Source organism: Rhinolophus ferrumequinum, chromosome 4 (genome assembly GCF_004115265.2).
Source record: "Rhinolophus ferrumequinum isolate MPI-CBG mRhiFer1 chromosome 4, mRhiFer1_v1.p, whole genome shotgun sequence".
Taxonomy (NCBI): Eukaryota; Metazoa; Chordata; class Mammalia; order Chiroptera; family Rhinolophidae; genus Rhinolophus; species Rhinolophus ferrumequinum.
The window spans coordinates 104832723-104847264 of record NC_046287.1 but is presented as its reverse complement, the minus strand read 5'-3'; the positions used below and the strand labels follow the sequence as shown (position 1 = coordinate 104847264).

The window sequence follows — 14542 nt, the reverse complement described above, 5'->3', positions numbered from 1 at the left end:
CCAATGACGCTTGTGGCGCCGAGAGATTCAAACGAGTGGCGGTTGCTACGCCGAGCGGTGGGGTGTCTTTGGCATGGACCTGATCCGGAGCTTCTGCGGGAAGCTGCGGTCTCTGGCAGTCACCCTAGACAGCGAGACAGCGCGGCTGCAGCGAGCGCTGGACGGAGAAGACAGTGGTGAGTGAGGCAGCCGGGTGGACGCGGCTCCGGCGCGGGGCCCTGGCGGCGCCCGCCGTGCGGCGTCAGAAGGGTACGCGCCGGTCTGAACGCGCACAATCACGGAGATGGCAGTTCGTCCGCCGTGGGGGTGTGCGGCGCCCCCCGGCGTACTGACGGCGCCATCGGCACACCCCGGAGGGCCGCGAGGACCGCCTTTCCTCATTTCCTTGGGCCCCTCTGGGGTGCTGCGCGCCTGCGTCAGTCTGCAACCACAGTGCTCTCCTCTGGCCAGGAAAGCAGCCTTGTTTTATGCGCGACCAAGAGAACCGGCGGCGCTCGGGACAGATTGGGCCCAGAATGCGTGCCTGATTTCCGCACGGTATGATTTTGAGTCGCGTAGAATGTGTGCTAATCAATAAACATGCAGTATGAACAAATTTAAACAGTTTCTTTTAAAATGTATCTGCTTAGCACGGTTATTTACAGGTATGGTGACTTTTGTCTCGCCCCGGTGGTCCACAGTTGGAGTAAATGTATTTTTCCCAAAGAACCATATTGCCAACACAAACGCTCAGTACTCGTTCTTCTTTTTTTCTAATTTGTAAATAAAGCAGAATTCTCCACTACTAACCCTTGTATTACAGATTTTTAAAAGTTGTTGCAAGACAAGTTCAGATTTAATGTCATAATTGTAATGTGCCTTAAAATATTGCACCCTGCAGACACAGAGTCCTTTTACTGTAATTATATTACGAATACTTTTCCAGCCACTTAAATACCTTTATTTTTGTGACTGGAAAAACAATATATGATTAATAAGAAAAGTGACGTATAGTGGGTTAAGGATGTCTTTTCAGTAAATGGTGCCGGGTCACTTGTACTCATGAAAAAAAGGATGGCTCTTCATCCTTACCTCATGCCAGACACAAAAATCAATTGCAGATGGATTTTAGCTCTCAAACAGAAGGCAAAACAATAAAGCTTTTAGAAGAAAATGTAAGTATTGTCATTGGCAAAGATTTTTAGAACAGGAAACAAAAAGTGCTCACCATAAAGGAAAAAATACTCAGTAAGACTACGTTCCATCCTTCTCTTCTTCCTCCCTCCTTTCTTTCTTTTCCTCCCTCCCTCCTTCCTTCCTGACCTGAATGCTGATTGTGTAGGTGTTTATTTTGAAAGTTCATCAAGCTATATACTTAGGATTTCTGTACTTTTCTATATGTATATTATAGTTTAATAAAAGTTTTAAAGAAAGGCCTTAACAGTTTTCCTTGTGATTAACACGATATACATTTTAAATAAATATCTACAGGATTTTATAATTATAAGAAAATAAACTAAACTATATTTTCTGTTCTTTTTCCTCCTTCTTGTTATTGCACTCTTTCCTTTCAATATTCATATTGAAGACTTTGAAGGTTATCCAATGAGAATTTTACATGACCTTCATTCAGAAGTTCAGACTCTAAAGGTATCTCTACTATAATATTTTTATGTAGTAATTTTAAAAATTAAATAGATTTAGTCAAAAGTTAGAGAAATTCTAATGTACTTTCTTTTCTCAAAAGGATGATGTCCGCACTCTTCTTGACAATGCAAGTTTGGAAAGTAAAAAATGCATTGGTTTCATAAAGGCAGCAAACGTACTGATGAGAAAAAATTCTGTGGATATCATGAAAATAAGAGAGTTTTTCCAGAAGTATGGATATAATCCACGTGCCAAGAAAAATTCAGGTGTGAATAACTTGCATTTTATAGCATTTGTTTTAGTATTAAAGAAGGGCAGCATGATTAGGACCATTGTGGGCTTGGTCCTGGTCTCTAGTTCTCACTCTTGACGTGTGACTATTGTTGGATCATTTCTGACACAACTGCTGTACTCTGGATGCATTGCTGATCATTGGTACAGGGTAAGGACAGTCCTTGCTCTCCTTTCCAAAGTGCAAGACAGGAACTGACACGTGTGTCAAGTGTCACTAGAAAACAAAAAATTACTTAAAAATTATTTTAAAAAAAAAAGAACTTAACACAGTGCTAGATGAATGAAGAGTACAAGATAAATCTGACTTTAGGATACTTGGTTTCTAGCCTGCTCTGCTAATAAACGAGAGACTGACCTTCAAGCAGGTTGTTTCAATTTCTTCTTCTCAATTTCTTCTGTAGAATGAGAGATTTGGGGCTACATAAACTGATAGTCCTTTTTAGTTTTAAAATTCTGATGAAGGGTAGTATAGCATGGTGGTTTTAAATTCAGAGCCAAACTGGCCAAGTTCAAATCTCTGATTCCACCACACACTAGCTGTGTTGTCTTTGACCAGCTACTTAACCTGTACCTCAGTTTCTCATTTGTGTGTACTGTGGAGGTATGTAAGAGTATTTGCCTCTCAGCTTGTATTAGGATTAAATGAGATAAAATTTGCTTAGAACAGTACCTGGCCTGTTAATCACCAGGTGATTAATATTGTTATTGTGCCCGCACCTTTGATTTCATTTCAGTATGCTTCAGTATCTTCATTTCCATTGAGAATGATCTTGTACATAAGTAGAACGTTAATTAAATCTAACAAATACATATTGAGGATACATATACGGAAGGTGTATTAAGCAGTCCGTGTGGTTTGGTGGAAAGAACTCAGCTGACTCTGGTGTGAACAGGCCAGGGATTCAGACACTTGCCCAGCCAGTCACACTACACCATGTGTGACTGTGGGTAATTTCTCTAAATCGTACCTCCCTGGGGGTAGTGAAAATGATGATGAGTTTATTTTGTTAATCACGTCAATGACAGCATTGTGATAGATACAATAGGTTTTTGGTAGCTCTTGTAACATTTCTCAGAATTAACAAAAAGCACGGTGTCAAATCAGCAAGAGACTCTTCCAAGGGCCAAAAGCCATGTAATCAAAGTTTATAACTTTTTTTGGTATGATGCATCCTCCAGCTTGAACCTGTCCTGGCTTATGCCCACAGAAATGGTACCCTAACCTAAGTTAATTTCCAGTTGCCAATCAGAACAAAGAAAATAATGTCTTCAAAGAAAATATATGTATCTCTTTACTTCTTCCAGTCTGTTGGGTCTCAGCTGTTCAAGTAAATGTACAGCCTAAATTTATTCCTTTCCTCTTCTTTTGGACCCAGAAGATTCTGACAGGGATCTGTATAGATCCCATATATCAGACAGGGGTCTGATCTACCCCATTTCAACTACAGACAGTCCTTTGAAAGATGGAATCAGCAGAAACAAAAAGGCCTTGGCATTGCAGGTGCTATCCTGGATCTTTTAACTCCAACTCAAGTTCCACACCAAATTCATTAACCAATAGTGTACCCAGGAAATGACAAAGGACTGTGGGCAAAAGTATAGTTGTTAGTATAATAAATGAGTTAGTCTGAAATGGACAGTGTAGTGATTAAGCGTTGGCGTCTGGAGCTGGATGTCGTCTATTAAAGATTGAGGACCTGCGTGTCTATGTAATGATTGCCTGTTACTTCTCTCACTAGGCTTTTGACATGTGTTCTAGACTGACTTAGGATAAAAATATATGTATCTTTGTATAACAGTCTTTCCTTTTAGGCATATATAAGTTAAAAATCTAAAATAATATTTTTATACTTTGTGTTTAATCAGACTGTAGTTAATTCCACACTAATTAATGTCATTGAATGATGCAGTAGTTTCCTTTTATATTAAGAATGACTAAATGACGTTAGGTGGGGAAGTAAGGAAGTTGGACTTACGTTCGTGGGTATTGATTTTTCATCTTTTAACACTAGTTTACTTTTCTATAATATGTCAAGTCATTAAAATGGGTGGATAAGGGGTGCACATCATGAATTTGAAATAAAACTTTAGAGACTAAGGAAAGAATCAGAGCTTTGCTGGTTTGGGACATTTCAGATGGCACTATTTTATGTGGTTTTAGTACATGAGATTCCCTGATTTGATATGTGAATAGAACATGACCTTGGTTTTTCCTCCCAGTGGGTGAGCAAGAAGTCGTTGACTCCGAACCAGAGTACACTAGGGATGAGACTCTTCAGAGGCCTGATGTGAAGGGTGACATGTCTGATCCTTGTGGCCCACGCAGCTCTGTTTCTGAAAAGTCTCCAGGTAGTCCACAACTTGCAGATTTTGGCCTTGAGCGGTACCTCATCTCTCAAGTCCCACCAAACCCTCCACAGGTGGAAAACAACCAAAAGGAAGAGCCGCTAGTGAAAATACAGAAAACTCCAAAGTGTGCACTGAATATGGACGATTTTGAGTCTGTGACTCCTAAATTAGAGCACGTTAGTATCTCTGAATATACGATGTGTTTAAATGAAGATTACACCATGGGACTTAAAAACAGGAAGAATAAGAGGTGAGCAGCTTTCTTAAAAGGCACTTTTATCTAACTTTCTAAATCTTTTGTATTTACTAACTTTTTCCTAGAAGAAAGACAGTGTTTCAGACTGTGTATCCTTAAAAGGTTTTCAGATACTTCTTATTTCAAACTTCTCTGAATCACCAATTCCATCAGTGAAGTGCAAGCTATTGATTTTCTGGAGTTAGATGCTATAGAAGGAGTGAAAAGGGCCTGAAAAAATAAAAGGTATTTGGTGGGATAGAGAAGCGAGGAAAAGATTAAAGGGGTAAACTCAGTATGAATTGATTTGGTATGGAGACTTGGGAAGAGAGGGGATCCAGAATAAATCCCAGATCCCTGCTTTGTTGCCTGGGATGACGCTAGGGGAAGAATTAAGGAATACCTGGAGCTTGGGGGTAAAGGTGATATTTTACCTGTTCATTTGGAGGAGCCTGTAGAAGTGCTCTTAAACTTGGGTATTTTAATATGAATTTGAATTTCCGTGATGAATTTCTGCTAGACTAAAGAGATTGGGAGTAATTAGTGTGAAAATGGTAATTAAAGACTTACATTGACAATGAAAATACCACGTGTCAAAGGAGCCAAGTAATATCTAAATGTAAGTCTTTAAGAACTGTAATCGTGAAAGGAGGAAAATGAATATTTATCTCAAAGATGCCAAAAAAAACCCAACACACAATTGTGGGGAAAAGAGAAGGGAATAAACACTGAAGATAAAATGTCATTGCTAAAGATTTTTAGAAGGGTAGAATTGATAAATCTAAGGATTACCTCTTATTTAAACCTAAATACAAATGACAAAATTAGGAACTAAGGGCTATATTTTTTATTTTTTAAGCTATTAGAAATAATACAGGGTATAGTATTGGAAAATTTGGAAAGTTCAGATAAATGAAAAATAACCGTTTAAAATAGTATGTTTTCCTATATTTTATTAATAACTATTGGTGGTAAATGTAGTGGAAAAAACACTTTCAAATTTGCAACAAAAAAGTAAAATACCCATGCCATTTGTAGAGGAAAGGCCTGTATGGTTAAAACCATCAAACATTTCTGAGTTATATAAAGGGAACTTTAGGATGAAGAAAGATAATGTATTCCCGAATGGGATGACAGAATATTATTGAGATATTTAATCATATATTAAATTAATGTACAGGTGTCACGCAATTACAACAAAGCCTCTATAGGATTTTTTTTTGTTTTTAAGGTGGAGAGGGATATTTGACAAAATGATTCTAAAATTTATTTGGAAGAATAAAAAGGATAGCTAAGAAAATAATGAAAAATAACAGTACTGAGGGGACATGACCTACTAGATATTAAAGTATATAAAGCCACAGTAGGTAAAACAGTATGAAACTGTCACAGAATGGGCCTGTAACTGGAACAGAATAGCCCAGAAACACTATGTAATGACTTGATTTATATAATCAGTTGAACTTACAGCTTTCCTTTATCTCAGAGATTCTTAACCCACTTCTAAGTCAAAACTGTCAATACAAAATGGTTCCTAACCTTTTTTGAGCCCTTTTTATACATTTAAAATGAAAACTGTTCCAAGGGCTTTCTGTTCCATAAGATAGAACCGAACATTCATCCAGACTTGATGATTTATAGTAAGATTAAATTTTTCCCAGAGGTTTAGTATTAACTTTTTTAAGCTTATAATCTCCCTGTTAATCACACCAGTGAGGAAGCCATAGAAACAGAACCAGTTTCCACAGAGCATTTCTTCACCACTCCTGGCCTCGTGAACCAGCAGTTGGGAAAAAATGGTAAGTGTAAAACCCCACTGACTTCCCTGCTGTGCTCTTTCCAGACAGTCTCTGTGCAGGTGTTCTGGAGCCTTCTGCATGCTCTCAGTTCTTGACATTGAGTTCTATTAAATACCATTGCATTCAGATTCGTACAAGAGAAAAAATTTTCTGATAAGCTTTTCATACTCTTCCAGATTATATTCAGTATTTGTCAGCTTGTTTGTTCTTACATTTTAACTTAAAGCCTATAAATACATATCCATTTTCCAATCTTTTAATGTCGACCCAATAGTACCCTTTTTAGTTTAGCTTCAGCTTATTGGTTAGAGTTCTGCATTGTGTTTCTTATTTCTTACATAAACCACACTGAGAATGCATCAGCTACCATTTCAAATTTTGGTATTTTAAAATAGTATAAGAACTTAAAATTTTCATGTTTTTTTTTTCATATTTGTCCCTGTAAGCATAAAAATACTGATTTTCATGAAATATAGAATAAGAAATCCTCAATAACTTGTCATTATGAGGTCTTTCCGAAGTTTTGTATGTTTTCAGAAAAATTCTCTTTATACTAATTTCACTGACTTGTTATTAAATTAACAAGCACCTGTGGGATAAACAGGTGTGAAAGAATACAGCTGACTCACAGTAAGCTTAGAGCTCAGCTTACAAGAAAAAACATGAGTGTATTAAAGAGTAGCCTTTTTTTTTTCTTTCTTTTTTTTTTTTTCAGTTTTATTGGGGAACACTGTGTTTTGCCAGGACCCATCAGCTCCAAGGCAAGTCGTTTTCAATCTAGTTGTGGAGGGTGCAGCTCACTGGTCCGTGTGGGAATTGAACCGGCAACCTTGGCGTTATGAGCACTGTGCTCTAACTGAGCCAACCAGCCGCCCTCGCCTATTTTTATAAAATGAGAGATTGGACCATCACCTCACACGATCCTCAGAAGTCACTTCCCAATGGACTATAATAAAGGAGAATGTTTTTATGACTTTTGAAGCAAGATGGGTTTTTAAAGAATAGCTTACTGACTGAAATCCTTCAGCATGCCATCAGCAGTATATTTTACGGAAGGAACAGAAAGCTTATCCATTAGTAATTTGATTAAGTGGAGGCTTGTTAAGAGTTTCTGCAGTATTTTAGTTTGACTCTATTTTTATGCCACAAAATACCATTATTACAACTTTCATATTCTATTAAAATTTAGTGATTTGTTTACTATTTTTTGTGTTTACAATTGTTTCTTGTATCCCACTCATTGCTTGTGGGTTCAGTTTTCTTGTTAAAATACATCCTTTACCGGTTCTTCCAGAGGTGTTAGTTCTCATGTGTGCAGTCATCTCAATTTTTATATGTCTGAAAACATTTTTTCTTTCTCTTTCAAACATTCTTGAATGATAATTTAGCTGGATATAGAGGACTAGATTGACAGTTGATTTTCTTCAATATTTTAAAGAAATTATTCCATTTTGGTCTGGTCTCTATTGCTGCTGATGAGCAGAGGGCGATTGGTCTGATCAGCTTTTCTTTGTAGAAAATCTGTCTTTTGTTCTTGGTAGTCTATATATTTGTCTTTATTTTTAATAGTCTACATTTCTCTATAACATATGTGTATATTTTTCATTCATTATGTTTAGAATTTGGTATGAATTTTCAAACTAAGAACTCATCATCTATTCTGGAAGATACTCCTACATTACCTTTTAATAATACTACCTGTCCCCTAATTCCTCAATTTTGCCTCCTGAGATTCCTGTATGATACGTTTTAGAATGTTACCCGTGGAGAGTTTCCTTCCCTCTTTGTGCTGCTTAGTGCTTTAGCTAGAGCTTCCTTCCGATCTGCTTGCTGTCTCTCTCTCTCACACGGAATCTAAATTATTATTTTAATCCATCACTTGAATTTTTAGTACAGTTTTCTTTCACAAGTTTTTTTCTTTCAAATATGACTGTTCCTGTTTTTCCTTCTATATCATTCTCTTGCCTTACGATTTCTATGTCTTTATCCTTTGAACATTTTAAATACACGTATCTGAAAGATTCTTTAAGGTGTTGATCCTCTTGTGTCTTTGTTTACCACTCTGATTCTCTTTGTAGGGGCTTGTTTCCTTAACTGTGAAGTCATCTTCAGATAAGTTTTCAGTGGCATTTGTGTGTGCCCCATAGAGCTGTTTTGTGCTTACCCCAGCCAAGGCCCCATGCTTTGCCAAATGCAGATAAGTTCTCAGGTTAACGTTTGGCTCAGAACACCTGCACTGGACGGGGGTGAACTCAGAATCTGCAGCTCTGCACTGGGTGGACTGAGATTCTGAGTGTTCAGTGTTTTCTCAAAGACTTCCTACCATTACCTTTGCTTGCTTTCATTCTGCTACCCTGCAGCCAGTGGGCAGATGTTTCTGATCTCAGGTTCACAGCCCCTACTGCTCTTCAGGCCTTGGTGCTCTGCATTACATCCACTTCAGTTCCTCACAGAGCCTGTATTTGTCTTTAAAACCCCACAAGACAGGTGTGATTATCTTGCTATATTTGCTTCAAATCTTTTTTTAAAGTTACACATAAAGCTAACCCTCCAGCTGCACTCCCTTCCTCCCTGAAAGTAACGATTATGAAGTCAGACAATTAAGTTCACAAACTTCTTGCAAGGATGTTGCTAACCTTTTTTGATCTCAGAGGGATTATTCATTATTAATTTATACCAACTGGACAAACAGTTAACCAAGTTTACTATTTGGAAGTGCTGAAAAGGCTACATGAAAAAGACAAAAAACAATCTGAACTTTTCAGCAACAATTCATGGCTCTTGCATCACGACAATGCACCAGCTCACACGGCACTGTCTGTGAGGGAGTTTTCAGCCAGTAAACAAATAACTGTATTGGAATACCCTTCCTACTCACCTGATCTGGCCCCCAATGACTTCTTTCTTTACCTGAAGGTAAAGCAAATATTGAAAGGAAGACATTTTGATGACATTCAGGACATCAAGGGTAATACGATGACAGCTCTGATGGCCATTCCAGAAAAAGGATTCCAATATTGCTTTGAAGGGTGGAATATGCACTGGTGTCAGTGCATAGCTTCCCAAGGGGATCACTTTGAAGGTGACCGTAATGATATTCAGCAGTGAGGCATATATCACTTTTTCTAGAATGAGTTCATGAACTTAATTGCCAGACCTCATAAAGTAGTTGTATTCCAAAATTTCACAGAAGTGGCAACATCCAATTCATGTTCTCTTGTCTCTTGCGTTTTCACTCCACCGTCTGTTTTTCACATTAATTCATGTACATCCAGTCTATCATTTTAATGGTCCAGCAGGATTCCATTGTATGAACAAGTCATCTTAATTGTTCATTTGCTTATTGATGGACAGTTAGGTTGTTTTTAGTTTTTACTATTACAGGCAGTGTTGTACTGACAACTACCCCTGTGCACACATGTGTGTCTTACAGGAGCAGAATTTCTGTATCACAAGACGCACGCCTTCACTTAGTCTAGAAAATGCTAAGCTGCCCTGGGAGTGGCTGTTTGGTTTTATCCTCACCAGCCATCTTTGAGTTCCTATTTCTCATCTTTTCCAGCATTTGATTTTTAGACTCAATCTGATTTTGCCAGTGTGATCAGTTTCCTAACATGTTCAGTGTTTCTCTTTGATATATTTTAAGATTGCTTGTATGGTACTATGCGTTATAGATATCAAATATTTGTATACATGCGATTCCGTTTCTAGAATCTCCTATTTGTCCTAATAGTCAATCTTCCATCCCTGGCCAATGTTACACTGCTTTTTAAATTATTGTAACTTTAGAGTTAAAGTCCCAATATCTTGGAAGGCAAGTGACCTCCTTGCTCTCTTCCTCCTTTTTATTCTTCGGAAATTTTATTTCTCCATAAGCTCTTACTTACACAGTTGTCAATAGATTTATGTATGGTATCTTGCTCTTCTTTCTTGTTATTCTTTCTTGCTATATTTTTCAAAATATATTTCTTCAGATTATATTTTTAATTGTTTGCTAGAACTATTCATTTTTGTATATTGCACTTGTACCTTGCTGAATTTTATTAGTGCTCACGATAATTAGATATGTGAATGTGAGTTTTGTTTTTTCCTGTCCAATTAAGCACACACCAGTTATCATTTCTTCAGTTATTAAAAATAAAATGCACAAATTAATTAACAAGGATTATAACTTAAAAGTTGAAGTCTTTATTTCAACTTTATTTTCAAATATTTCTTTTCACACCATTGTATGTGTCTTCCAGATGCCGAGTGTACAGAGTCTCCCTCGGCACCTACATTCTGCACTCCTGGTTTGAAAATTCCTTCTACAAAGAACAGTACAGCTTTGGTAAATTTGCACAAAATTGAAAGCTCTAATTTTGTTTCTGATGACTCCAATATACTGCTATTTCCAGACTGAAACTGTGTGTTTAAACAACATAGACTAATGCAGCCTTTAGTTGTGTATTTACCATGTATTTCTGGAGGGTAATTTAACAGCATATATCAGGAGTTTTAAAGTTTTCCTTCCCTTTAACCATGTCTCAGAATTTATTCCAAGGCACACTGGGACAAAGAGTTATAACAAGGAAGTTACAGAGGACAGACAGCATTACTTACAAGAGCAAAACATGAGAGAAAATCTAAATGTCAAATGGTAAAGGAGAAGCGAAATACATTAAAGTATATCCATAAGGTCTGGTGTTCTATAATTACCAAATGTTTTTGAAAAACAGATAAAAACATATAAAGAGAATGTTTTCAAGAAATATTTAATGATATGGAAAATGACATGTATGTATGTGTACACACATGCGTTGTCTTTTACCCGCAGTTTTGCTTAATTTCAGTTACCCGTGGTCAACCACAGTCTGAAAATACTAAATGGAAAATTCCAGAAATAAACATGTCATGTCTTAAATTATGCACCATTCTGAGGAGCGTGATAAAATTTCATGCCGTTGTGCTGTCTCGCCCGGATGTGAATCCTCCAGCATCTCCGTGCTATAGACGCTCTCTGCCCAATCGTCATTCAATAGCATCTTGGTTTGCATTTTGACTGTCTCAGTATCACAGGGCTTCTGTGCAAGTGACCCTTTCTTTACTTAATAATGGCCCCAAAGCCATTCTCACATAACCTTTTTATTACAGTGTAGTTATAATTGTTCTATTTTATTATTGTTAATCTCTTACTGTGCCTATTGATAAATTAAACTCATAGGTTTAAATGTATAGGAAAAAACAGTATATAGAGGGTTCAGTACTATCCGGGGTTTCAGGTATCCACTGGGGGTTCAGGTATCTACGCATCCCCCGTAGATAAGGGAGAACTGCTGTATTTTAAGGAAAAAGGATAGATAGAAACATACCAAACTGTTACTTATGGGTTATTTTTATGTTTTTTTCCCCCCAGTAAATAAATTTGCTATAATCAAAAACCTCATCCCTTTTTAAAGTTGAGATGAATGCATAAGACAACCAATGTAGTAGACCGGGCGTCTGATAGCACCTTGTGCAGTGATGGAAGTGTCCTGTATTCTGTGCTGTCCACTGTGGGAGCCACGAGTTATAGCTAGCGACTGAGCACGTGAAATGTGGGAAGTGCACCCACGGAGCTAATTGTTATGCTTTTAATTTTATTAATTTAAAGTTAAATTTAAATAACCCCCGGTGGCTTGTTGCTAGTCTTTTGGACACTGCAACTATAGAGAAACCAAGTGCCGGGCTTACCTCGGATCTGCTTTCTTCCTCTTTGGGCTGAAGGCGTATGGTGACACCTGCTCTTCTGTGCTGTGACTGCTGCGTGGTCCAGTTTAGTGTGACCTGAGACTGGGTGCGTGGATCCATCTAAGTCTGGAGTTCAGTCAATTTCATAGTAAGCGCTAGCCTAGCCTGTATTAGTAACGAAGGTGGTACTTTGTCCTCCATATGCCATTCCTTTGTTTCCTTGATTTTATTCAGTGTTCTGTCAGGGGAGAGGGGGTAGTTTGGGCCACTTAAAGACCCCGACAGAACTAACAACTGACTGACAATTTTTTATTTACTATATTATTTTATACTACCATAATTTAATGACTTGTTTTTGTTCCTCAGATGTCCACAAATTATCCACTATCAAAAACAAATAGTTCATCAAATGATTTGGAAAAAAAAGACTGCACATCGTTAGTTTTAAATTCAGAAAAGTGCTTTGAGAATTTCACGGCTCCCTCTTCTCCTCTGATTTCTTCTTATGAGAATCTGCTCAGAACACCTACACCTCCAAAAGTAACTACAATTCCAGAAGATATTCTCCAGGTTATTTTTCCATGCTATTTTTTTGACATATTTTTTTCAAAGTTAGATATTTATATAACATGATGTAAACTGTAGTATTTCTCTGCTGGTTTGGGTGTTGAGAAAAATCTAAATTCTGGGTGCTAGGCTCCTCTAATGCTAGCTGCAACAGGCTGGTGACATCATCATGCTTTTATGCCCTCGTGGGACGTTTCCTCTAACTTCATGTTCTGAAATGTATCCTTATATTTTCTAATAGCTATTCAGCTGTGATGGCCATGTCAGCTGCTGTTTCCACAGGGGTGTGTTGCTGGAAAGTCAGGAATGTCATTTACCCTGCAGTTCTCCATAGTGGGGTGTCATGACTAACATGCGTTAGTTGAACTTGCCGTGTGTTGGAGCTCAGTTGGAGAAGCGCTGGCTTAGGTGTGTTAGTGTCTGACTCCTTAGCACAGCACTAGTCCACTACTGACTTAACAGCTTCACACCCGCTCAGTAATCAGCAGTCTGATTCTTGGCATCTCCCCCTCAATAGAACTTACTGTGTGTGGCGACTGGCACTTACTTAGGCAAATGCTGTTCTTAATAACCATTCTAGAAACCTTCCTAGCTTAGGGACAGGCATGAGAAGGAGAAAGTACTTGGGAAAATTCCCAGATGCCATTAGAACAATTCACCCTAAGATACCAGTGAAGTGTTTGTTACCCCTCTTCCCCGTCTGTCTGCTTTCTTGGGCATTGTAGTGAACTGAGAGCGGAGGGGAAGCTTCTGTCCGTGGGCTTTACACAGCGTTCACTTCACTTCACTGTTGTCAGTCTTTCTCTTTTTATTTCTGTGTTAAAAGAGGGAGCCTTGTATGTGATGTATCACCTCTCTGTATGAAAAATACCATAATTGGTATTTCAGATTCTTTTCATAATTTGTAGTACTGATGATCTTTCTTCTGAGCATTTATTTCACCTCTTTCCTTGATGTAGTTCCCCTAGATTTTCGTAAAGGCTTAATTTGCTCGGGGATACGCTGCTTGCTGCTTGTGTCCACTAACCGTAGCATACATTTTGGAAGTCAGGTGTCCACACCCCAGTCAGGTTTCTGATATCACCGTCCTTTCTGTGCTGCTAAAAAGTTCTTACTGTTTCCAGTAACCCATATTGTCAGACTTTCCTTGAATGTTTTGTAACACCTTCCAAATTTATGTTGTTCATGTGACTTCATAAAAGGAATTTGCTTGGTTTTAGATTCTATCCAAATACAACCGAAACCTAGCTACTCCGGTGGCAGTTAAGGCCGGGCCACCCAGCGAAGCGTTCCTGACCAAGGGCGAAGAGCAGTGTGTCCGAGATGTGGTAACACCAAAGCCAGTGGGGTGAGTGTTGCACGTGGTGTTGAGGAGAACATTTAAAAATTAACATTTGAGTGGCAGTGAAAATGTGTAATTGACGTTTGCCAGCATGGGTTAGCAGCCCATCTCTTACAGAGAGCTAGGATCCCTGGATCCCTGGATCCCAGCCTCCTACAGTGTGCTGACGTCAGTGGGGGGGGGGGGGGGGTCTTTCCCCACTGTTCTGCGTAGTGTGAAAAGGTGTAACCAGTCTCATGCCATTTGTTTTGCTGATGGCTGTGAATTATACCTGACATTTTTATTTGTGTCTTTCTGCAGAAATTTTAGTGGGCTTTCTGTCCATTATGGAAACTGAACAGATGAGGTGAACACAGAGCTGGACTGACTTTGCTGTTCACATTCCCCCACATCTTTCTCCTGTTCTTAAAACACCCCCCATTAAAGCTGGATGTGGACACTGATGTCATAATATGCTTTTTGTTAAGTTTCTATTTTGTTTCACCTCAGCGTTGTTGACATGTAACTCAGTCAGTTTTTAAATATCATTACTATTTCATTGATTTCAAATTTGCCCTACCTAATCTAACAGGATGGTTTGATAATATCAGGAAGCAGGATCAGTAACTTAAAACATAAATG

General features: G+C 38.2%; 1 protein-coding gene across 2 annotated transcripts; it reads left to right on the top strand.

Annotated features, from left to right (window-relative positions):
• Positions 1-3: 3 nt before the first annotated feature.
• On the top strand, positions 4-14369 carry SKA3 (spindle and kinetochore associated complex subunit 3). Of its 2 annotated transcripts, XM_033104496.1 has the most exons (10): positions 41-176; positions 451-537; positions 1568-1629; positions 1727-1892; positions 4141-4519; positions 6218-6303; positions 10548-10633; positions 12379-12582; positions 13800-13927; positions 14222-14369. In XM_033104496.1, exons 3-10 carry the CDS (start codon positions 1585-1587, stop codon positions 14256-14258), a joined length of 1131 nt encoding a protein of 376 aa, XP_032960387.1. In that variant the 5' UTR covers positions 41-176; positions 451-537; positions 1568-1584; the 3' UTR covers positions 14259-14369. The 2 variants fall into 2 exon arrangements, with proteins under 2 accessions (XP_032960386.1, XP_032960387.1); XM_033104495.1 differs by lacking the exon at positions 451-537 and having other exon boundaries at positions 4-176.
• Positions 14370-14542: the final 173 nt, after the last annotated feature.

What these genes read in the sequence shown, in the direction of transcription:
- SKA3 (XM_033104495.1), top strand. Translation starts at nt 74, where the DNA reads ATGGACCTGATCCGGAGCTTCTGCGGGAAGCTGCGGTCTCTGGCAGTC. An exon ending in CAGAAGTTCAGACTCTAAAG is followed by an intron (nt 1,630 to 1,726) that starts GTATCTCTACTA and finishes TTTTCTCAAAAG; the next exon opens with GATGATGTCCGCACTCTTCT. An exon ending in CAAAGAACAGTACAGCTTTG is followed by an intron (nt 10,634 to 12,378) that starts GTAAATTTGCAC and finishes TTTGTTCCTCAG; the next exon opens with ATGTCCACAAATTATCCACT.